Source organism: Dipodomys spectabilis, unplaced genomic scaffold (genome assembly GCF_019054845.1).
Source record: "Dipodomys spectabilis isolate Male_0828 unplaced genomic scaffold, ASM1905484v1 ptg000157l, whole genome shotgun sequence".
Taxonomy (NCBI): domain Eukaryota; kingdom Metazoa; phylum Chordata; class Mammalia; order Rodentia; family Heteromyidae; genus Dipodomys; species Dipodomys spectabilis.
In genome coordinates, this window is record NW_024870834.1 from 4,101,655 (window position 1) to 4,126,035 (window position 24,381).

Genomic DNA, 24,381 nt, shown 5'->3' on the forward strand with positions numbered 1-24,381 from the left:
GCTTGATCTCTCTGAGCCTCAGTTGCTTCCTCTGGTCCAGGAGGGTAATCCAGTGCTCCCTGAAGGTCGTTAGAGGAATGGCAGCAGGGACCGTGCTGTGCGTGGTACGGGTGGTGCTGAGGAAGCTGGAGCAATGGCTTCCTCTCCATCATAAAGCAGGAGTGAGCCTGGACGGGCACAGGCTGCACAGAGCTCATTGTCCTGTAGACCCTTTTGCCTGAAATTCTAAACAGGATGGCTTGATGTTGGTCAGAGAGAAAGCCATGTCCATGTTGTACATGGGGAAACTGAGGCAAGCGACAAGGCAGTTATCCTGCGAGTTTATGCTCCCCCCTCCATCTTCTGCCCTCAGCTGGCAGGCACGAACCAACCCACAGATACCATTGTGCTCTGTGCATTAGTAGGCATGGTTCTGGGATGGTCTTCTGTAGGCAGCATGTGCAAAGGGCCTGGGGCTACTGAGTACAGAGTTCTAACACTAGGCAGAAGTGGTTGGAGGAATCTGTGCACCGGCTGTGGGGATTCAGGGCTAGAATTTGGTCCTGGTGGCTTGGGGCTGCCTGAGCTGCTGGATTATAGGGTGAGCTGAGGAGCAGCCTCACCTGGGAGCTTACACACAGGATGCAGGGGGTCTCATCCTGTAGAGCTCAGGAAGGGTCTAGAACCCAGTGGCACTTGTCACAGAGAGAGAGCACCATCCTGCCCCTGTCACACAGCCCCTGGCTCTGGAGTGGGTCAGCGGCGGGGCTGACTCCCTGACGGCTTTGTCCCCGCGCCCACAGCCGCATCGAGTGGGTGTGGCTGCACTGGAGCGAGTACCTGCTGGCCCGAGATGAGTTCTACCACTGGTTCCAGAAGATGACAGTCACGCTGGAGCCCCCGGCGGAGCTGCAGCTGGGCCTGAAGGAGAAGCAGTGGCAGCTGAGCCACGCCCAGGTGCTGCTGCACAACGTGGACAACCAGGCCGTGCTGCTGGACCGGCTGCTGGAGGAGGCGGCCTCACTGTTCAACAGGATTGGGGACCCCAGCGTGGACGGAGAGGCCCAGAAGAGGATGAAGGCCGACTACGACGCCGTGAAGGCCAGAGCCCAGGTGAGGCCTGGAGGATGGGTCTGTACCCAGCTACCCGCTGCCTGCCTCGCCCAACCCTCCACCGTGTGCCGGCGCCAAACCCCCGCCTGCTGTCCATCGTGACCCCATCCACTCAGCCCTTCACTGCCTACATACCCACCACACTGATCTACTTGTCATCTGTCTACCACCCATCCGTCCACCCATCTATCCATCTACCTATCCATCCATGCATCCATGCATCTACCCATCCATCTATCCATCTACCTATCCATCCATCCATGCATCCATTCATCCATCCCTGTCACACATCTACCTACCTACATCCATGCATGCATGCATGCATCCATCCACTCACCCATCCACCACCCATCCACCCATCCATCTATCCATCTACCTACCCATGCATCCACCCATCCATCCATCCACCTACCTATCCATCCATGCATCCATTCATCCATCCATCCATCAATACCTGTCACACATCTACCTACCTACCATCCATCCATCCATCTACCCATCCATCCATGCATCCACCTATCCTTAGTACCTGTCACACATCTACCTACCTACCTACTTATCATCCATCCATCTACCTATCACCCATTCACCACTCACCTACTTTATTATCTACTGTCCATTAAGTCGTCCATCCATCCATCTACCTATCTGCCATCCCTCTGTCCACTTACCCTTCTATCTACTGGCTACCCATAAATTCATTCATCTACCTGTCAATCACCCATCCATCTACCCCCCCCCCCACCATCCATCTACCTGTCCACTCACTCTCCACCTCCCACCTACCCTCCCAGCCATCAGCCTACCTTCTCATTGCTGTCCAACATTCCCCTCACCCACTTGCCTACTCAGTCCTCTATAGGAGAATCTATCTTTTCTACTCATCTGTTTTCTTATTCATCTACCTCCCCACAAAAACAATCTTTTACTTAGCTATTCAGCCACTTAACCACCTACCCACCCATCCATTTACCTGCCCATCATCTTACCCACTTGTTTACCCACCCATCTGCTCATCCATTCTGTCTGTGTACTGCGTCACCCACCCACCTCTCACCATTTCCTGTCTAACCCATTTGTGTAACCCATCACCTCCCTACCTATTTGCTAACCGTCCACCCACCTGTGCATCCACACAGCCTCCTACTGTTCACATGGAGGGTTGCTACGGGCTTAGCACACTTCCTGCACATGTGCTGACTGCTCGCTCATGGACTGTGATGTCCATTTTCACCCAGCAGCTTCCCTCCCGAACGCCTTCTGTCGCTCTCCCTGCCTCCTCCTCACTTCCCAGGTCTTCTCCTTCGGCTCTCCTCTGGCCCCTCTAACCTGTCCTGCTCTGCCCTCACTTGGCCCTGCCCCAGCCCTCTGACAGTCTCTGTGTTCATACCTCACCTCATCCTGGCCTCGAGTCTGAAGCAGTTTGTTGAATTAGTAGATTCAATTATTGTTTTTGTAGAAACAATATTTGATTGTTTCCTATGAGTACCTATCCTTTTATTTATTTATCTATCTATCTATCTTTATTTGTCAGTCAGGGGGCTTGAACTCTGGACCTGGGCGCTGTCCCTGAGCTATTCTGCTCAAGGCGACCGCTCTACCACTTGAGCCACAGTGCCACTCGGCTTTTTTGTGTTTGTGGTACTGAGGAATTGAACTTGGGGCTTCATGCATGCTAGGCAAGCATTCTACTACTAGGCCACATCCCTAGACCTACCCTTTTGTTTTAAAGTAACGTCTTTGTGCCTTAATGTTTGCATTCTTCCTGGATCCGGACTGCATGCGCGGTCTTTATAAGCACACGTGTTAGAGTCTCTGCCAGCTGTGGAGGAGCTGGCGCTCTAGGGTCTGTCTGATGGTGGCTGTGTCTCCTTGGAGGACTTTGTGAGCCCACCGTGTACCCTGCCCTCAGCAGGGCTCATGTTTGTCGCCTTCATTGCTGTTCCTTTGTTTCCTGAATCAAAACAAGTTGTTTAGGCTTGAACCCTGAACCCCCCGGCCAGGCTATGTATCAGCCCTTTGGTGATACATGCTGGAAAGTGACTGGTTTTGTTTGTTTGTTTTTGTGCCAGTACAGGGTTGAACTCGGCCTCAGGTTCTTTTTGAGCTTTTTCACTCAAGGCTAGCACTTTACCATGAGCCACTTCCTGCTTTTTATTGGTTAATTGGAGCTAAGAGTCTCCCTCAGATTCGACTGCCCAGAATGGCTTTGAACCTCGATCCTCGGATCTCAGCCTCCTGAGTAGCCAGGATTACAGATGTGAGCCACTGGCGCCTGGCTCCAGGCTTCCTTTTGATACTGTGGCTGACAGCGGCCAGGGCAGCCTCTCCAGGGCGCTGCCTCTCTGCAAGGTGGAAGTCAGTCCATTCCCACTGCAGCCCCGTGGCCCAGCCCGGCTTCTAACTCCCAGGAGGCTGGCACAGTGCACGTTTAATGGGCTGTGAGCATGTTGCAATCCAACAGCACCCACCCGCTCTCCCTTCCTTCCTGTGGTGGCCTATCTCTTGGGCTAGACTGGAGGATTCCTAGTTCCCAGCAACTTACAGGAAAGCGGTTGTGTAATCAACAGAGAAAGGAATCCATCAGGAGAAGATTCTGGTCCTGAATTAGGAAAGAACTGGGTTCAAAGCCAGGCTCCATTGCTTCCTCCCAGTGTGGCCTTGGGGTGTCCCACCCTGCCATGGCCAGGTTCCAGGGGCTGGAGGAGTTCTGCGCGTGCGTTTCCAACATAGAGGAAGTTCTCTCCTTCCAGTAGCCATGAGAATAAATAGAAACTGCATTTGTCTGTGTTTGACATACGGCAGGTGCTCGGAACTATTTATCAAAAGAAGGAAGGCTCACCCCTGGATGGGAGCCATCTGCCCCGCCCCACCCCACCCCAGGCCCGAGGCAGGAGATGTCCCAGCCCACACAGCTGCAGAAGCTCTAGGTTTCTCTAGGCCTGTCTCTCAGGCCTGGGAGAGGCCCCACAGCCCCTCCCTGGTGACTTGATGGAAGACAGGGGCCTGTGCCAATTAACAGTCCGGAGCAGGTGCAGGGAGCAGAGGAAGGTGGCAGTCAGGAGGCATGCGTGGAGGGGTAGAGGCTGGCTCTTGTGATTTCTATGGTGTCCAGAGCTCAGGGTTTCAGGGTGAAATGATAATGAAGCACTCTTTGGTGATCATTGCTTGCCTGAACTGCCTGACACCCAGAAGTGGTCTCCACCCGGCCTTACCGGCCACCACATGGAAATGGAGAGCTGTTGCACGTGGGTTGATCCAGATCCTGCATCTAGATGTGAATCCACTTGGCTGTTTTTGGCCACAGGGGTGAGGGGGAGACGGAGGGACCTCAGCCACTTTGAAGTCTCTCACAGGATGTGTGCGTGTGCTTTTCCGAGCCAGAGCCTCTGATAGATTCCCAGCATGCACCGGGACCTTGGGAAAGTGGAGAAGCTTCTGGACTAGGGTGGACTGTGTGCCATGTGGCAAGAGATGGGGGCTTCTACAGGGCCTCGTGGGTGCAGTGTGACTTAGCCCCAGACAACAACCTCTTGGGCACGGCCAGCCTTTCGACCCTGGAGGAGGAAAAGCACTGGCTTCCTCTCAGGCATCAGGAAATAGGGGGAGTGGTTCCCGTTCAGTGGCCCCCCCAAAGATCGTCTATGGCCCAGATTCCCCTTGGACACCTGTCCTGCACCCTGGGTGAAGACCTCTCCTTGCACAAAAGACTCTGGCCTGGCAGAGCTACCCCAGCGACCAAGCATTCCTGGAGTGGGCAGCTGGGAATCTTGCTGGGGTCCAGACCTTGCCCCGGGCAGGGAGGTTCATTCAGCACACTGTATTTGCTGACATCTTTAACTCATGCAAGTCTGTTTCCAACAGTCATGTCCAACAGGCCCTGTTCCATCTAGAAAAATCTGTTTTCATATACATCCAGCATGTGAATTAGCAAAAGCTTCTGGCATTGGTGTGGATGGGACCCTACCCCATTCCTTTGTCCTAAACCCTGGCGGGGTGGGGGTAGAGGGTGGGATAGGGACGATTCTTGGCCAGGGTTCCAGGCCTAGCCTAGAAGTAAGCAGTATGGCCATGCAAATCATCACAAGGGGAAGGCCAGCATCCCAGGTAGGCTGGTACCAGGAATGTCTGCTAGTTTTCCCCTTCCCTCCCCTCCCTCCCCTTCCCTCCCCTCCCCTCCCCTCCCCTCCCCTACCTCCCCTTCCCTTCCCTATCCTGAGGCTTGAACTCAGGACCTGGGTGCTTTCCCTGAGCTTCTTTGTGCTCACAGCCTACTACTCTACCACTTGAGCCACAGCACCACTTCCAGCTTTTTCTGAGTAGTTTATTGGGGATAAAAGCCACAAGGACTTTCTGTCCTGGCTGGCTTTGAACTGAGATCCTCAGATCTCAGCCTCCTGAGTAGTTAGGATTACAGGCGTGAGCCTCCAGCGCCCTGTTAGCTGGTTAATATTTAACCCACGGCTTCTGTTTTCTAAAGCGCCAGGCTAACAGCAGCGTCCTGGGCTCCAGCCCGGAGAGAAGGGGAGTTTGGCTTCTCGCCATGGTCGATGCATCCTTTGCAGGGACATAAATCCAGGCTGCCCTTGTTAATGGCTTGCGTTGTGACATTTCTGACAAGCGCTCCCACTACAGATGGCTTCATTGTTTGGTTTAATGAGCAGGTGGGGCGTTCTCCCATCCGTCAGCGCTGTCACCCTCTCCTGGGACGGCACTCGCTGTTGGCCGTGCCTGGCACACATCTCTTGTGGATGGCTGCCCGCCGCCAGTCCTCACAAGCGCCTGCTTCCGATCACGGACAGTTTGTTTACTCTCTGCTGCCCTGGGTGGCAGCACCTCATCATTCACACGCACACACAGTCTCCGCAGGCCTCTCCTAACCCAACAAGCTCCACACAGCCCGTCCAGGGGTGGGGCGGGGCAGGGCATGGTTTCCCAGGGTTCTGTTGGAGGTTGACCCTCAGGATCGAAGGGTGGGGGGGACCTGCAGGAATGGGAGGGGCTAGAACATGGATTTGAGGACCACTGGGCAGAGATGCAAAGGCATTGCCCTGATCAGGGGTCCTCTTCTGCTGCAAGCAGTACTGCAGAGAGACTTCTGAGCACTTCCTGGAAGGGCCTGGTCTAATTCTTTGCTTCCACTTGTCAGGTGGAGAGCTCCTCTCCCACTTGCTGTTGCTGCTGCAGAGGTTTAAGTGAGTTACTATTAGATTTTTTTTCCCCCAGCTGTGGGAGCTGAACTCTGGGCCTGGGTAGCTAGCACTCTACCACTTGAGCCACAGCGCCACTTCTGGCTTTTTTCTGCTTATGTGGTGCTGAGAAATTGAACCCAGAGCCTCATGCATGCAAGGCAAGCACTCTACCACTGAGCTATCTTCCTAGCCCTGACTGTTAATAGATTTTGAAGAGAGGCAGCATATATAAGTAGCTAGGAAAAGTTTTAAGATCATTTATCTGTCTGCTTTATATTCCAGAGAACTTGTGTGTGTGTGTATGTGTGTATGTAGTATGTGCATATGTGTGCGCATGTGCATATACATGTGTGTGTACATGCCAGCACTAAGGTTTGAACTCAGGGCCTTGCATTCTTGCTTGAGTTTTTCTGTTCACAGCTGGTGATCTAACACTTGAGCTACTCCTCTGCTTCTGGCTTTTTGCTGGCTAGTTAAGAGATGAGTCTCTGGGCTGGCTTTGGGCCTTGATCCTCAGATCTCAGCTTTCTGAACTTGGTAAAAAGTACATTAGGGCTCATGTGTCAAGTTCATGTCTGAATGGGGGCCAGGGGACAGAAACTGAGAGCTGAATAATACATGTCTCATGTCAAAGTGACATGAAGTCCAAGAGTCCCCAGGGAAGGGTGACGGAGCAGGGCCATCCTGTGCGCAGTGTCCACAGAGCCTAATGTGCCAGCTGCGGTGCACACAGCGCCCTCTGGAAACTGCTGCTGCAGAATCTGAACGTGGAGGAGCCAAGCGTCCCCCTGTGGCCCTCTAGGGGCGTGGTCTGCAAAGCCCCAGCCTGAGCAGTGACTGTGTGTCTACTCTTGCCGGGGACTCACATTTGCTGTGTGAATCTCAGCCCTGTGGGTGCGGCCAGCGTTCCGGGATCTGCGTCCTTCAGGGCAAAGACTGTGGGATTGTAAGTGTGAGGTAGCAGTCCACATCAGCCACGTGGAAGTACTTGTCCACCGAGGCCCCTCCCTCAGCACAAACCCCCTCTGAACTCAACTTCCATTGCTGTGGCAAAATACCTGCCGAAAACAACTTTTCTTTAAAGTTTCTGGGAAACAGATTCATAGGGCCCAGACTGGCCATTGACTTCAGTTATCTCAGTCTCTGGAGTAGCTGGGATTATAGGTATGAGCCACCTGACCCTGTTTTTTGTTTGATTTTTTTAAAAAAAGATTTTTATTGTTATTATAATGGTGATGTATACAGGGGTTACAGTAACATAAGTCAGATAAAGATTACATTTTTTCAGAGGGAACAATGTCATCCTTTCCCTTGCTCTCTCCCAGTTTTTCTCTCCCTGTTACTTGATTGTTTTTATGCCAGTGCTAGCTTGAACTCACTGTTCCTGAGCATTTTTGCTCAAGGCTGGCACTCTACCACTTGAGTCACAGCGCCACTTCAGGCTTTTTCTGTGTATGTGGTACTGAGGAATCGAACCCAGGGTTTCATGCATGTTAGGCAAGCACTCTACCACTAAGCCTCATTCCTGGTCTACCCTATAAGGTTTTGAACACCAAGATTCAAGGTTTTCGCTTGGGCTTGGTGCCAGGGGGAGCCATAGTTGTAGGGCTCTAGGGAGGCAGCACTGGCATGGGTGGTTTGTGAATTAATCTCTAGGAACAGTGAGTGAGGCTTACAGCAGGGACAGTCTCTCCCTCAGATGCCCTCTACCCTCGAGACACCAACCTGGGTGGTTTGGCCTGCAGTGGGACTGGTTGGGAATGGCGAAGACTCTCACTATGCAGGGAGGGAGCATCGCCATGTTCATGGAATGGCCTGCCAATTGTGGCTAACCCTGCAGCCGCTGCTGTGGACGGAGCGAGAGGCACCCGTGCACCTGGCCTTGCATTTCAGCCTGTGCTGGTCCAGCAGCCTTGGGCCAGTCACGTCACCTCTAGGAGGCTGGGTGTCGCTAAGCCGGGATCCTAATGGGAAGCTACCATAGGTGGTCAGGAGATTCAAGGAGTTGTGTGTGGAAAATCTACCATGGTGAAGACTCTGCAGGCCGGTGCTCCGGGCAGTGTTGTCATTGTAGTTGTATTCACACCCCATTCGAGTGCCACTCCTTGGACACGAGAAAAAATGCCAGCTGTAGTGAAGGCAGATGCCAGGGTCAGCATCTGGGCCTTCAAACCCATCTCCTGACATGGTGCTACTAAAGAACACCTCTCAGTTTCTACTGCCAGGACTGAATGTGGGCTGTTCCCCCCCCCCCCCCCCCCATCCACACAGATGTAGCAGGCTGGCACCGCTGGCTCTGAAGGCTCACGGCAGTTGTCTCTTGCCCTTAGGAGCGGGTGGACTTACTGGCCAGCATTGCCCAGGAGCATGAGCAGTACCAGGCCAGTGTGGACAAGTTCCAGCTGTGGCTGAAGGCAGTGGTGGAGAAGGTTCACAGCTGCCTGGGACGGAACTCCCAGCTGACCACAGAGCTCCGCCTGGCTGCCCTGCAGGTTAGTCCTTCTAGTCCTAACCAGAGCCCCAGCACTGCCCGAAGCCTGCAGCGCCCAGGCTCAAGTTCCTTCCTTCAGTCAGTCAGTTTTTGTGCCAGTCCTGGGGCTTGAATTTAGGGCCAGGGTGCTGTCTCTGAGCTTTTGTCCTCAAGACTAGAACTCTACCACTTGAGCCACAGCTCCTCTTGTGGCTTTTTTTGGTGGCTCATTGGAGATGAGAGTCTCATGGGCTTTTTTACCTGGGCTGGCTTTGAACCATAATCCTCGGCCTAATAAGTAGCTAGGATTATAGGTGTGAGATGCCTAGCCCTAGTTTCTATTTAAGTGTTGACTGCCAATGGCTCTAAGCCTGTTTGTTTAAAAGGAAAAATTTTAAACTGCCAGGAGGCCAGGGATTGGTGGCTCACACTGGCAATATAGCTACACAGAAGGCTGAGATCTGAGGATCCAGGCTTAGAAGCTAGCCCAGGCAGAAAAGTCTACGAAACTCTTTTTCCAATGAACCATCAAAAAGCCGGAAGTTAGAGGTATGGGCTGAAGCGGTTGAGTGCCAGCCTTGAACAAAAAAACCAAGCAAGAGTGTGAGGCCCTGGGTTTAAGCCTCAGTACTGGCACAAAAATATAAAGGAAGAAAAAGAAGAAATGCTAGGAAATGCTGAAGACAACAGAAGACTTGCTTCTTGACTTAATCAAATGGCTTGACGAGAAAAGGAAGCCCGTGTGTGGCTCAGCCGGTGGCCCTGCCTTGGGCAGCTGGTAGGCTTCCGGGCTCAGGAATCTGGGAATCAGTCCTATACCTGCCTTCTGGATCCGGAATGTGCAACACACATTTGCTTTTTCCTTTTAATTTAACTAATTTATTTTTGCCAGTCCCGGGGCTTGAACTCAGGGCCTGGGTGCTGTCCCTGAGCCTCTTTGTGCTCAAGACTAGTGCTCTACCGCTTGAGCCACAGTACCACTTCCAGCTTTTTCTGAGTAGTTTATTGGAGATAAGAGTTTCACAGACTTTCCTGCTCAGGCTGGCTTTGAACCATGATCCTCAGATCTCAGCCTCCTGAGTAGCTAAGATTACAGGTGTGAGCCACAGGTGCCCTGCTCACATTTGCTTTTTCTCCCCCCCCCATGTCCCCTCCCCTCCTACTCCCTCTCGCCCCCCGCAGGACATTGCCAAGGATTTCCCCAGGGGTGAAGAGGCTCTGGCGAGGCTGGAGGAGCAGGTGCCGGCTGTCATTGGGAACACCTCTCCCCTGGGTGCGGAGAGACTCACGGCTGAACTGGAGGAGATGCGGATGGTTCTGGAGAAGCTGCAGGTGCTCTGGCAGGAGGAGGATGGGCGGCTCCAGGGCCTGCTGCGGTCCCAGGGCGCCTGCCAGCAGCGCATCCGGCAGCTGGAAGCCGAGCTCCGGGAGTTCAGGCAGAGCCTTGAGCGGCTGGGCCAGCAGGGCCTGGAGCCCGTGGTGCCCGGGGCCACGGAGGACCAGCTGGTGGCTCACTGGAGGCGCTGCTCGGTAAGCAGCGGTTGGCCCCTGCCCGGGGGGAAACAGTCAAGATGGGGCCTGTCCACACTTTTCAATGAGGGGACAAGGTTCATGGCGGGTAGAAGAGCAAGGCCAGAGGAAGCACAGGACTGCAGGCGAGGGCCTCAGAGCCCGTCCCTGGCCGGTGGCGAGATGAGGGGTAGACTTCCTTGGAAGGGATTTGGAATGTTGGGCCAGAAGGAACGCGTCATAGAGAGATGCATGTGGGGGTGCTGAGCCAAGGATGCCTGTGATGAGGGGGGCCCCGGGGAGGCCTGGACCCAGACACCCAGTCAGAGGACACCCCATCCTGTCCACTCCAGAGATGACCTACATTCATGGTAGGTCATCTACCATGACCTACTATGAAATACTAGAAATACTATGAAATACCATGAAATACTATAGACAATTCACTTACAAAGAGTGAAGGTTTTGGCTCAGGGTCCTGGAGGCTCTGGTCTGGGATTTGCATTTTCTTGGGCCTATCATGAGGCAGGAAGCAGAATAACCCTGGGACATTCAGGCCCTAGGGGCCCCTTCAGCCCCACCCCCACCCCCAGAGAGCCAGGGACGTCCCTAAGGGGACAGAAGTTCATGGACCTCCCAACAGCGCTACTGCTGAGACCAGCATGTGGGTGTTTGTGGGGACACTCAGGGGGTGACTCGTGGATCAGCACCCCTCCTCCACTCCTCGCCTTTGGTTATTTCCATGAAAGAAGTGGTTTAGAGAAAAATCATCCCATCTCCCTTCCTCTCCACCACTCTTGAATTTCCTCTCTTCCTTTGAATCTTCACCTTTATGCACAATATCTGTGTTGAGAGAGTGCGTGTAAGTGCTCACTCTGTGGTCTCTCTTTCTCTCTCCCTCTCTCTCCTTCTTTCTCCCTCTCTCTTCCTCTCTCTCCCTCTCCCCAGTCCTGGGGCTTGAACTCTGGGCCTGGGCACTGTCCCTGAGCTTCTCTGTGCTCAAGACTAGCACTCTACCACTTGAGCCACAGCACCACTTCCAGCTTTTCTATTTATGGTACTGAGGAATCGAACCCGGGGCTTCATGCATGCTAGGCAAGCAGTCTACCACTCAGCCACATTCCCAGCCCTCTGTGGTCTCTTATCCAGCCTCCTTGTGAACCAGGTCACCCTACAGCACCGTCTTTCCACCCAGGACCTGCTGCCCCTTCCCCTTGCTATGGGACAGCTTTGACCCCCCCCCCCACCTCATATGCACAGAAGGGGTAATGGTCATTGAACCCCCATGATCAGACTCCCAAGTACTCAGCCTCTGCTTAAAAGTCACTGATCAAGTCAGCACCGGTGGCTCATGCTTGTCATCTTAGCTACTCAGGAAGCTGAGTCTTGAGGCTGGTGGTTTGAAGTCAGCTCAGGCGGACAAATCTGTGAGACTCTGTGAGACTCTGTGGACCAGCAAAAAAGCTGGAAGTGGAGGTGTGGCTCAAGACTTAAGGGAGGCAGGGAAGCCACGCTCTAGGTGGGGAACAGGGACTGAACTCGATAGTGGAGCCTCAGGTTCCTGCCCTTGGTAACCAGTTTGGAGAAACTAGTGGGCCACGCTCCCTGGCCCATGCTCCTCCCATGGTGCTGTCCTGTCCTACAGGCCACAAGGGCAGCGCTGGCCTTGGAGGAGCCTCGCGTGGACCGGCTACAGGTCCAGCTGAAGGAGCTGCTCGCCTTCCCTGACCTGCAGTCCTTCTCTGATCATGTGGTGGCTGCCATCCAGGAGTATCAGAGGTACGTGGGGGCCGAGGCCGGGGTAGGGGCATGCCCCACACCGCTGGCCCCTCTCCAGGAGGTGGCCCTGCTCGCTGACTGAGGTTGTCCTAGGCCATGTCGAGCGTGATTTCCTTTCGAGGCAGCTCATTCCATTTCTGTTGGGTCTCCCCGTGCCACTTCAGCGTGAGGTTTAGTGTGTGATGGCCGGAAGGGAGAGAGATCACTGATAGAAGCCATTCTCTGCCAGTGACTACACCAAAACCAAACCATCAGAGCCTGTGTGCATGGATCTGTGGGGGTGGCTGGTGTGCATGCCAGCCCAGCCTTGACCTGACCCCTGGGCCCCCAGACCCAGTTGCCCAGCTTCCTTGCCCAGCAAAGACTGTAGGATAAAGGCTTCCCGCGTGGGAATGTGTACCTGCTGTGTGAATTCAGGGTGTCCTGAACACAGCTTCAGGTGCCTGCAGCCTCGGTGTGTCGCATACCTCTGCCTGCTACGGGGTTCTTTCCGAATAATGGAGGCTTCCATTCACAGCTGTGCTAGGCCCACATCTGTAAAGTTGGGACAGGGCCTGCATCCCCTGTGGGATGCTGAGGCAGGGTGGGTAAGGGGCTGGAGTTCCTGAGCACAAAGCAGCAGAGGGGTAGATGGAGGGGGCAGAGCTTTGCTCTGTCTTGTAGATTCTAGATTGGCAAAGGCCCGAGGGGGCAGAGTAGCTTTGGGTATTAGACCCACCTTTCTGTTGTTTACTCATCTTTTTATTTATTTTGTGGGTTGTAGAGCTTGAACTCTGGGCCTGAGCACTGTCCCTCAGCTCTTCAGCTCAAGATGGGTGCTTTACCACTTGAGCCACAGTACCACTTCAGGTTTTGCTGGTGGGTGATTGGAGATAAGAGTCTCATGGACGTTCTTGCCTGGTCTGGGGTTGAACCGAGATCCTTAGATCTCAGCCTCCTGAATAGCTAGGGTTACAGGGATGAGCCACCAGTGCCTGGCTTACTCATCTTTTTAAAAATTATAAGTTTAAGCTGGGCACCAGTAGCTTGCATTGGTAATCCTAGCTACTCAGAAGGCTGAGATCTGAGGATCATGGTTCAAAGCTACACTGGGCACACAAATCTGAAAGACTCTTATTTCTAATTAACCACTAAAAAGCCAGAAGTAGAGCTATGGCTCATGTGTTAGAGCACCAGCCTTGAGTGAAAAAGCCAAGTGAGAACAGAAGGTCCCAAGTTCAATCCTCAATACCAGCACGAAATAATTAATGATAATACTAATAAAGAGTCTGCAGGTCTGACCTCAGAAAGACCTGAGCCATGCCCAATGCTTTTTTTTTCTTGCCAGTCCTGGGGCTTGAACTCAGGACATGGACACTATGCCTGAGCTTCTTTTGCTCAAGGCCACCACTTGAGCCACAGCGCCACCTCCAGCTTTTTCTCTTTGTGTGGTACTGAGGAATTGAATCCAGGGCTTCATGCATGCTATGTGAGCACTCTACCACTGAGCCACCTTCCCAGCCCCTACACTGAGCCACCTTCCCAGCCCATACACTGAGCCACCTTCCCAGCCCATACAGTTCATTTTCAACATAGTGGCCAGTGAGCACTGCTGCTGCATTTGCCCAGTGCTTTTTCATATCAGTGCTCAGAGGTCTCTGCCATCTACCTACCATACCCATCACTGCAGTTACTGCCTGTAGTCCAAAAAGTAGGAAAGAGAAGTGCACACTGGGCTCCGGGGAACCCATGCTGGTCCCCAACCGCACATTCTCCTCTCCATTTGCCCCTCTCTGATCCTTGCAGCATGAAGGCCCTGAGCACCCGGCTCCGCAATGCCACGGGGGCAGAGCTGTGGCAGCGTTTCCAGCGCCCCCTGCACGATCTGCAGCTGTGGGAGGCCCTGGCCCAGCGGCTCCTGGACGTCACTGCCAGCCTGCCAGACCTGCCCTCCATTCACACCTTCCTGCCCCAGATCGAGGTACGAACCCTGCTCCGGCCAGGCCGGCTGACTCATGTGTCTGGAGAGGTGCCAGGCTGGCGTGTGGCCTGTGAGCCTCTCTTCCAGGCCGGTACCTTCACCCTGACTGTTGGCCTCAGGGCCGGCTCCTCCCGCGCCTGTCTGCCCAGGCAAACGGAAGGAGCCAGCCTGGGCAAACACCTCGTTTCCTCTGAGTTCTGCGACAGATCTCAAAGATCATCCAGAATGAATCCTAATGGCAGGCCACGCCTGGCACCTTCCTTTTTTCTTTTCTTTTCTTTGGTTGGTTGAGGGGCTTGAACTCTGGGCCTGGGTGCTGTCCCTCAGCTGCTCAGCCCAAGATGAGCACTCTACCACTTGAGCCACAGCGCCACTTCCAGTTTTCTGGTGGTTTTTATTAGAGATCAGAGTCTTACAGACTTTCCTGCCTGGGCTGGCTTTGAACTGTGATCCTCAGATCTTAGCCTCCTGAGTAGCTAGGATGACAGGCGTGAACCGCCAGTGCCCGGCCGTGGCACCTTCCTTTCTGAGGCTGCCCTGAAACCCTAAGGCGTTTACAGGTGGCTTAAAGCAGTAGAAGTCTGTGTCTCCCAGAGGGTGCCAGCAGGGCCCCAGAGACCCTGTCAGTGATGGAGATCCCCCTCGGAGGCCCACCTTGCGAGCATGGTGTGGTCCGCCGTGGGGAAGGCAGTCCTGCGGTATCCCACAGGAGCTGAGTGTGGAATGGCAGCCAGAGGAGGTGGGATGGGGGGAGGACTTATGAGACAAGTAGGAGGCAGAATTGCATCGTGGGTGTGGCCAAGGTGATGGATTGGGGCGGGGCGAAGAGAAGAACCAGTGCAGGGTCTTCCCAGAGGAGGTGTCTTCCATTCGGGTTTACTGTTCCCCGGGCCTCCTATGCGCCAGCGCAGGTGTGCTCGGTGGCTCACAGGTGGCTTGGGTTCCCTAGGCAGCCCTGGTGGAAAGTTCTCGTCTGAAGGAGCAGCTGGCCGCACTGCCGCTGAAGGCAGACCTGCTGGATAGCGTCTTTGGCCAGGAGAGAGCGCAGGCCCTGCTGGAGCAGGTGGCGGGGGCCGTGAGGGACAGGGACCTGCTGCACAACCGCCTTCTGCAGAGAAGGAGCAAGCTGCAGGTGAGTGGATGGACCCTCAGGATGCCCTGTGGGTGTTCTAATCCCAGCTCTACCCCTTGCCACTGTGACCCTGGGGGTGATTCTTTGTCTCCCGCAATCTCAGGCCCTTTATGTGTAAAAGGATTCTGGTCTCCCTTGAACTGGCTTCCTGGCCAGCTCCCAACCACAATCCAACTGAACTATCTTCCTCAGAGACAGGAAAGCTTGGAGAAAAAGTAACTGTGAAGATGAAGCAACCACATGGTAGGAATATGGGTGTTACTGGAGAGACACTCTTGTCACACTAAAACAAAGATAGAGCTTTTTTTGTTTTTGTTTTTTTTGTTGTTCTCTCTCGATGCCAGTACAGGGGCTTGAACTCAGGGCCTTGGCAGGATCCCTTTTTCCATTTGAGGCTGGTGCTCTCCCACCCGATCCACAGTTCCACTTCTGGATGTTTGCTGGTCCACTGGAGATGAGAGTCTTGTGTACTTTTCTGTCAGGGATGGCTTGGCACTGTGTTCCTCAGAACTTAGCCTTCTAAGTAGCTGGGATTACAGATGTGAGCTGCTGGCACTGGCCTACATAGCTTGAAATTCTGTGAGCAGCCTCTTCTGTATGATGAATGTCTGCTGGGTCTCTGACTATGGTGACCATAATGATTACAATCTCTGGGGCGCTGGGTGCAGGTCAGGCACTTGCCAAGAGCTTCATACCTGTGATCTATATGACCCCAGGGACCCCATGAGGAGGGTTTGTCTTGGTTCAGAGGCACTAAAACGAGGGGCTTGTGGTCTAGAAATGGCGGGCTAAGACTCAGGCTGCACATACTGCTGTTTGTTCGACTCCAAGGCGGCGATCTCACCCCGGGCTCTGACCCTCATTGGCAGAGCTAGGCTGGGTTTCAGGAACTGGAGGATTAGGGGGACACAGAGGGGAAGCTGAGGTCTCCCCATGGAACAGACACAAGCCAGTGGCAGAGACAGCAGGGCAGGCATTTCCCAGGGCCCATCACGATGTCGATCTTAAACAAGGACCCACAGACTGTGAAGAGCAAGAGCAGAGGGGATCTATGTGTGCAGGGCCCTTGGCTCAGCTGTCATTCAAATTGTCACAGTGGAGACAAATGGCTGCGTCTTTGTTCTAATAAAACTTTATTTGTACAAAGAGATCTCTAATAGGATGGGGTGGGGGGAGGCTGCCAGCCCCTGTTCTAAAATGGTGTGATCAAAGTGTGACACTGGGAGACAGCTGTGACCCCAGGGACAGACTCCCACGCCAGTACTCATGGGAGCAACTGGATTGCAAGTCTACGCATACGAATAGGTACCCAGGAGGTAAGCACTTAATTTGCAGCAGCCTGGTTCTGTCTCTGCAGAGTTTGCTTGTCCAGCACAAAGACTTTGGGGCTGCTTTTGAACCCCTGCAGAGGAAGCTCTTGGACCTGCAAGTCAGGATGGAGGCGGAGAAAGGGCTCCAGAGGGACATCCCCGGAAAACAGGCCCAGCATTCAAGGTTGCAGGTGAGGGGGTTTGTGGGCCCCGGTCACCCCCATGTGGAGGCTTGGTTCTGCACAGAAGCTGCCCTCCCTTCTCACAAGGGGAACTGGGGAGCAGCAGGCAGCTGGAGCCCAGGGTAGTGATCCATTTCACTTGATCTGACTTTTTGTCTATTTATTTATCTGATGCTTCCTGGCCTCCACAGGGCTATTGAATGGAGCAAAATGAGAAACAGATCCTTTATTTACTCTGGAGTTCTAAGTCCAACATTGATATTTATTTTTTTGTTTTATTTTTTCTTTCTTTCCATGACTGGAGCTTAAACTCAGGGCAACCCGCTTGCTCAGCTGGAGCTCTACTACTTGAGCCACACTTCCAGCCTGATTTTTTTAGCTGGTTAATGGGAGATGGGGGTCTTGTGGACTTTTCTGCCTAGGCTGGCCTCAAACTGCAATCCTCTATCTCTCAGCCTCCCGAGTAGCTAGTTTTACAAGAATAAGCCCCCGCCCCTGGCAATGTTTTTCTTCTTCTGGGACTAGGATTTGAATGGAGGGCCTTGTAATTGCTGAGCTGGCATTCTACCACTTAACCCTGCCTCCCGATTCTCTATTTTTGTTTTGTTTTTTCCTTGCTAACTTCCTAGTGAGTCTAGAAGCCTTCCATTGAATAAACCATGTATACTGCAAACTGGCTGCTCATTGACCACTGTTGGCTGGATGAGGTGCTTTCTGGTTTTCCAAATGCATGTGATGTATGTGATGCATGTTGTACATGTTGTCTTTTGTGTGTATATGTGTATGAGGGGGGAGGGGTCCTGTCCTTGAGCACAGGGCCTGGGTGCTGTCCCTGAGCCACAGCTCCACTTCTGGCTTTTTGTTGGTGGTTAACTGGAGATGAGAATCTCACGGGCTTTCTTGCCCGTGAAGGCTGGCTTCAAACTGCAATCCTCAGATCTCAGCCTCCTGAGTAGCTAGGATTAAATGCGTGAGCCACTGGCACCCAGTTTGGTGGTTGTCGTTTAAAATTCCGTTGTGGCTCATACACAAAATGAGTGTCCTCTGGGACTCACTCACCATGCTACCAAAGGAGCGGTGAGTCTTCATTGGGAGTGAGGGTCAGTCAGCGTGTGAGGTTCTGATGTCTGCGCTGCGGACGCTGTCTGGCCTCGTCCACACTGTGTTTTCATGATGCCTCCAGAATATTTTTTTTTTTTTTTTTTTGTCGGTCGTGGGGCTTGAACTCTGGGCCTGGGCGCTGTCCCTCAGCTCTTCAGCTCAAGGCGAGCGCTCTACCACTTGAGCCACAGCGCCACTTCCGGTTTTCTGGTGGTTTATTGGAGATAAGAGTCTCACGGTCTCTCCTGCCCGGGCTGGCTTTGAACCGCGATCCTCAGATCTCAGCCTCCTGAGTACCTAGGATTACAGGCGTGAGCCACCAGCGCCCGGCTCCTCCAGAATATTTTTGTCTGAAATTTTTATCTGCTCTGAGAGGGGGCCTATCAGAATAGCCTATGGTGTAGCTGCTGCTGTGGGGAGCTGCCATCCTGGAAGCCCCTCCCCCTCCCTGGACTCCCACTCGGAGCCCCTCCTCCCCCCCTCCCTGGACTCCCACTCTGAGCTCCTCCCTCTTCTCCCTGGACTCCCACTCGGAGCCCCTCCCCCTTCTCCCTGGAGTCTCACTCACTGCCCCTCCCCCTTCTCCCTGGACTCTCACTCACTGCCCCTCCCCCTTCTCCCTGGACTCTCACTCAGAGCCCCTCCCCCTTCTCCCTGGACTCTCACTGCCCCTCCCCCTTCTCCCTGGACTCTCAGAGCCCCTCCCCCTTCTCCCTGGACTCTCAGAGCCCCTCCCCCTTCTCCCTGGACTCTCACTGCCCCTCCCCCTTCTCCCTGGACTCTCACTCAGAGCCCCTCCCCCTTCTCCCTGGACTCTCACTGCCCCTCCCCCTTCTCCCTGGACTCTCACTCAGAGCCCCTCCCCCTTCTCCCTGGGCTCTCACTCAGAGCCCCTCCCCCTTCTCCCTGGACTCCCACTCAGAGCCCCTCCCCCTTCTCCCTGGGCTCTCACTCGGAGCCCCTCCCCCTTCTCCCTGGACTCTCACTCGGAGCCCCTCTCCCTTCTCCCTGGACTCTCACTCGGAGCCCCTCCCCCTTCTCCCTGGGCTCTCACTCGGAGCCCCTCCCCCTTCTCCCTGGACTCTCACTCGGAGCCCCTCCTCCTTCTCCCTGGACTCTCACTCGGAGCCCCTCCCCCTTCTCCCTGGGCTCTCACTCAGAGCCCCTCCCCCTTCTCCCTGGACTCCCACTCAGAGCCCCTCCCCCTTCTCCCTGGACTCTCACTCGGAGCCCCTCCCCCTTCTCCCTGGACTCTCACTCGGAGCCCCTCCTCCTTCTCCCTGGACTCTCACTCAGAGCCCCTCCCCCTTCTCCCTGGACTCCCACTCAGAGCCCCTCCCCCTTCTCCCTGGACTCCCACTCAGAGCCCCTCCCCCTTCTCCCTGGACTCTCACTCGGAGCCCCTCCCCCTTCTCCCTGGACTCTCAGAGCCCCTCTCCCTTCTCCCTGGACTCTCACTCAGAGCCCCTCCCCCTTCTCCCTGGACTCTCACTCAGAGCCCCTCCCCCTTCTCCCTGGACTCTCACTCGGAGCCCCTCCCCCTTCTCCCTGGACTCTCACTCGGAGCCCCTCCCTCTTCTCCCTGGACTCTCACTCAGAGCCCCTCCCCCTTCTCCCTGGACTCTCACTCAGAGCCCCTCCCCCTTCTCCCTGGACTCTCACTCAGAGCCCCTCCCCCTTCTCCCTGGACTCTCACTCGGAGCCCCTCCCCCTTCTCCCTGGACTCTCACTCGGAGCCCCTCCCTCTTCTCCCTGGACTCTCACTCAGAGCCCCTCCCCCTTCTCCCTGGACTCTCACTCAGAGCCCCTCCCCCTTCTCCCTGGACTCTCACTCAGAGCCCCTCCCCCTTCTCCCTGGGCTCTCACTCAGAGCCCCTCCCCCTTCTCCCTGGACTCCCACTCAGAGCCCCTCCCCCTTCTCCCTGGACTCTCACTCAGAGCCCCTCCCCCTTCTCCCTGGACTCTCACTCGGAGCCCCTCCCCCTTCTCCCTGGACTCCCACTCGGAGCCCCTCCCCCTTCTCCCTGGACTCCCACTCAGAGCCCCTCCCCCTTCTCCCTGGACTCTCACTCGGAGCCCCTCCCCCTTCTCCCTGGACTCCCACTCAGAGCCCCTCCCCCTTCTCCCTGGACTCTCACTCGGAGCCCCTCCCCCTTCTCCCTGGACTCCCACTCGGAGCCCCTCCCCCTTCTCCCTGGACTCCCACTCGGAGCCCCTCCCCCTTCTCCCTGGACTCCCACTCGGAGCCCCTCCCCCTTCTCCCTGGACTCTCACTCGGAGCCCCTCCCCCTTCTCCCTGGACTCCCACTCGGAGCCCCTCCCCCTTCTCCCTGGACTCCCACTCAGAGCCCCTCCCCCTTCTCCCTGGACTCCCACTCGGAGCCCCTCCCCCTTCTCCCTGGACTCCCACTCAGAGCCCCTCCCTCTTCTCCCTGGACTCTCACTTGGAGCCCCTCCCCCTTCTCCCTGGGCTCTCACTCAGAGCCCCTCCCCCTTCTCCCTGGACTCTCACTTGGAGCCCCTCCCCCTTCTCCCTGGACTCTCACTCAGAGCCCCTCAGTCTCTCCCTGAGGCAGAAGCAGGATGCACAGCTGACCTTTTCCCGTCTCCCTGCAGGCACTGCATGGAGAGAGTATGGAGCTGGGAGTCCAAATAGAGGCGGTGAGGCCCCTCATTCAGGAGAAATCCAACCACCAGCACCAGCTGGACCAGCTTTGCTCCGATCACCACACCCTGCAGAGGGCCCTGGAGGTAGGGGGACAGCCAAGGGCCCAGAAGCCACTGGGTCCGAGCCCTGGAAGCCTACATGCCTGGGGCCTGTCTGTTCCTTCCCTCCTTCCTCCTTCTTTCCTTCCTTCCTTCCTTCCCCCACTCCCTCCTTCCTCTCTTTCTTACTCCTTCCTTCCCTTTTCCATTCGGATAGCAGATGACTACCCAGCACTGGGGACTGCTCTAGGCACCATGGGTGAGACACAGCCTGAACGGGGCAGGCAAGGCTGTGTTCTCCGGGGTCGGGTAGGTGGCAGTTAGCCCGCAGCTATGATTCTGCATAGGAACCCAGGCCACTGCCTGGGCAGAGAGCTGAGGTTGCCTGGGTCACGACAGCCAGGCTGCAGTAGGCCAGGTTCTGCAGAGCCTTGTCTGCAGCACCCTCTAGTGGCCACCTGAGCACTCGCTGGCGTTCTCACCGGGTCCGTTCCAGTTCGTGCAGTGAGTGAATGGAGCCCAGGGCTTCTCCAGGCTGGGCACGCGGGGACTCTGACAGAGGCTTAGGTCTGTCCATTTTCCTGAAGAAAACTCAGGTGTGAGTCAGGGGTCCCTCACCCACTCGTGCCCTCAGTGGGATCTGGGGCACGTGCACCGCCTCCAGCCTCCTCCTGTGGCGATGGAGTCTCACTGATGGTTCTGTGCTCATTGGCCTGGAATGGACAAGGCCAGCCCTCAGCTCGGCTCCCATAGCTGGGATGACAGGTGTTCTCCATGGCACACGGCCATGGGATTAAGAAGTCTTGTGACTGCTCCTGTCTGGGCAGCCCTCAAACTGCGATCCTCCTATTTGCAGCCTCAGAAGTAGCTAGAATTACAGGAGCAAGCCAGTTGGTGCCTGACTCAGATTTTTAAAACTTACACGGATCTGTCACCAACTGGGCCCAAGTAGTCACAGCAGTCAGATAAAATCCAGGGTAACACCAGCGTCCTTTATGCCCTCCTGGCACCACACCTGACCCTCAGGGGCAACTCTAGCCTCAGATTTGAAACCCAGCTGGCATCGGTTGTGGGCTTTGCATGTGACGCTTGTTGTTTTAGAACATTCTGCCATGGGGAATGTGCTTATCCATATCAGGAGCAGGATGGCTGGGTCAGGAGGCACTCCTGTGTTTATGTGGCTGTACTTGGGCTCAACTCCAGGGCCTTGTGCTCGGCTCGGCAGTCACTTTCCCAGTTGAGCCATACCTCTAGTCCTTTTGCCTTCTTTTTTATTTCTGAATAAGATCTCATTTTCTGCCCAAGCTGGTCTTAAACCATGAGCCTCTTGACCTCAGCCTCTTGCGTAGCTAGGATTACAGGCACGAACCACCATACCCAATTCCATTTTACCTGATGCTTCCCAGTGGTTTGCAAAGGGCTGGCGTGCCCGGGGTGGATGGGAGCTGGGCACGCCCCATCCATCCCATAGAAGCACGGTTTTCACCGGAGTTGGCCTGGGCAGAGGGGAGGCCCAGCCCTGTGCTGTTCCTGATGGCGTTAGGAGTTGGGGGAAGCCTGAGAGTCCTGCAGGGGTTGGGCAGTGCCCGGGTCCCTGCCTCCACCCACACTCAGGGCACCCTGGCCCTCTGGGCTGTGCCGCAGGACCTGGTGGACAGGTGTGGGCAGAGCGTGAGGGAGCACTGTACCTGGAGCCACCGGCTGCTGGAGCTACGACAGTGGATCGCTGTGGTCACACAGATGTTGGCGTCATACCGGGCAGAGGCAGGCTCCGGGGAGACCGAGCCCCAAGAGGTGGAGGTGAGCTGGCTATTCATTGCCTTACCGGCCTCCTCCCAAGCCTCTACCGCCGATGCTCCCACATGTGGAGGCAGAGCCCTCTCTACTCCTGGGGCCTCACTGTCTGTGTCCCTGTGTCCCTCAGAGGCTGCTGGCGGAGCTCCCGGGCAAGGAGGCCCAGTTGCCGCTGATGGAGGCCATGGGCCAGCTGGTGATGGAGAAATCTTCTCCAGAGGGTGCGGCTGCGGTCCGGGAGGAGCTCCGGGAGCTGGAGGAGTCCTGGCAGGCCCTGAGGCAGCTGGAGGAGGCAGCGCTGAGGTGAGAGGTGCCCCCCCGCCTCCTGCTGTCTGCAGAGCAGGTGCTGGACAGCCTGTGTACCAGGCATGGCGCCGGGGGCCAGGTGGAGGTCATTGTCTTCACACTTGGGCCCAGTTGGCGACTCTGATCAGGCCATGAGAAGCAGGGCTCTATCTCTTCATCCTGTCTGGCTCGGGCCTCAGTTTTCTTCTCTCCATCTCTGGGGTTGTGCGTGGACCTGGGGTGAGGGGGTGATGTGGGTGGAAGTTGGGCACAAGGTGGGAACGGGCCCTGCAGCGCCCTGCCACCCCTCAGAGATGACTTCCAGGTTGTGGTCAGCAGCAGAACCGTGGGACCCCAGAGCTTCCACCTGATGGACCATCCCCCCTCCCTGTCTTCTGGCCTCAGGAGGAAATGGCAGCTGCGGATGACCCCAGTGGATTCGGACAGGAAGCTGGTTTTCACCAACAACATCCCCAAGTCTGGCTTCCTCGTCAACCCCGGGGATCCTATTCCCAGGCGGCGGCGTGGGGTGAGTCTGGCGGGTGTCGGGGGTGGGCAGGAGGTGGCTGCTTTTGCTGTGTGTCACAGAGGGGACTCAGAGACCCCCCCCCCCCACTGAAAAATATTTACTACATGGCATCAAACAGAAAAACCCCAAAATGGAGCCATAAGCTGTGTGCCGGCAGCTCACGCCTGTCACACTGGCTTCTCAGGAGGCTGAGATCTGAGGATCATTGGTCAAAGCCAGCCCAGGCAGCAAAGCCCATGAGACTCTTATCTCCAAAAAATTACTGGGAAAAAGCTGGAAGTGGAGCTGTGGCTCAAGTGGGAGAGCACTATCCTGAAGCGTAAAAGCAGCTTGGGTTATAGCCTCTAGGCCCAGAGTTCAAGCTCCAGGACCAGAAAAGAAAGAAAGAAAAACCTGAGCCATGCTGAAAAGAATTGTATTGCTTGTTGCTCAGAAACAATCTGTCAGGCCAGGTGTGATTGCATATGTCTGTAATCTCAGCCCTTGGGAAGCTAAGACAGGAGGATCACTTGAGCCCAGGAGTTCAAAAGCCAGGCTGAGAATGTCAATTACTCACGCTCCGAGTCATTCCCTCGTCTCCCCATGGAGTATGTCTGTAGTCTACAACCTTGCCAACCCGCAGGACTGGCCAGCCTCTCCCCACCCTTCAGCACCCAGTCCTTACCTGCCCCTCTGTGGAATCCCCAGAGGGCCTTTCTCACTTCTGCCCCCTGGTCTGTGACTTCCTCAGGTGGGCCTGCGGGAGGCAGGGGAGGGCGGCCGTGAAGATTTCCCCAGGCTGTTCGGGAACTTCGAGCAGTGGCTGCAGACAGAAAATTCCAAGCTGATCCGAATTATCGCGATGAAAACCACCACAGCCCAGGATGTGAGGGCCAGAGAGACAAAACTGCAGGTTGGTTCCTTGTCCGTGGGGGTCTGGGGAATCTTCTGAACAAAGGAGCAGACATACCAGTGAGCACCCAGGAGCAGATACACCAGTGAGCTACTCTCGCTGGTGGAAAATAGCAGATCTTAAATTTTTTTGGTGTGTGTGTGTGTGTGTGTGTGTGTGTGTGTGTGTGTGTGTGTGTGTGTGTGTGTGTGTGTGTGTGTGTGTGTGTGTGTGTGTGTGTGTGTGTGTGTGTGTGTGTGTGCATGCGCCAGTACTGAGGCTTGCGCTCAGGACTTGGGCACTGTCCCTAAGCTTTTTCACTCAAGGCTGGTGCTCTATCACTTAAGCCTCAGCTCCACTCAGGTCTTTTTGGTGATTAATCAGTGTTACACACTGAGTACAGTGCTCAGGATGGGCTTAGAGCTCTGTTTTGTCATCTAAGATGACTCTTTAACCAGGCCCTGGACCT

The 24,381-nt window shown here is 55.3% G+C and overlaps 1 protein-coding gene across 1 annotated transcript in view; it reads left to right on the forward strand.

Annotated features, from left to right (window-relative positions):
* Positions 1–24,381, forward strand: part of Syne3 (spectrin repeat containing nuclear envelope family member 3) — a 77,362-nt gene that overhangs the window by 39,178 nt on the left and 13,803 nt on the right. The window contains exons 5-16 of the mRNA XM_042692781.1: positions 783–1,092; positions 8,615–8,776; positions 9,937–10,284; positions 11,909–12,042; positions 13,828–14,002; positions 14,952–15,134; positions 16,492–16,635; positions 20,344–20,478; positions 22,078–22,233; positions 22,358–22,530; positions 22,918–23,041; positions 23,772–23,933. Of these exons, the coding sequence (XP_042548715.1) occupies positions 783–1,092; positions 8,615–8,776; positions 9,937–10,284; positions 11,909–12,042; positions 13,828–14,002; positions 14,952–15,134; positions 16,492–16,635; positions 20,344–20,478; positions 22,078–22,233; positions 22,358–22,530; positions 22,918–23,041; positions 23,772–23,933 (2,206 nt within the window). The remainder of the gene's footprint in view (positions 1–782; positions 1,093–8,614; positions 8,777–9,936; positions 10,285–11,908; positions 12,043–13,827; positions 14,003–14,951; positions 15,135–16,491; positions 16,636–20,343; positions 20,479–22,077; positions 22,234–22,357; positions 22,531–22,917; positions 23,042–23,771; positions 23,934–24,381) is intronic.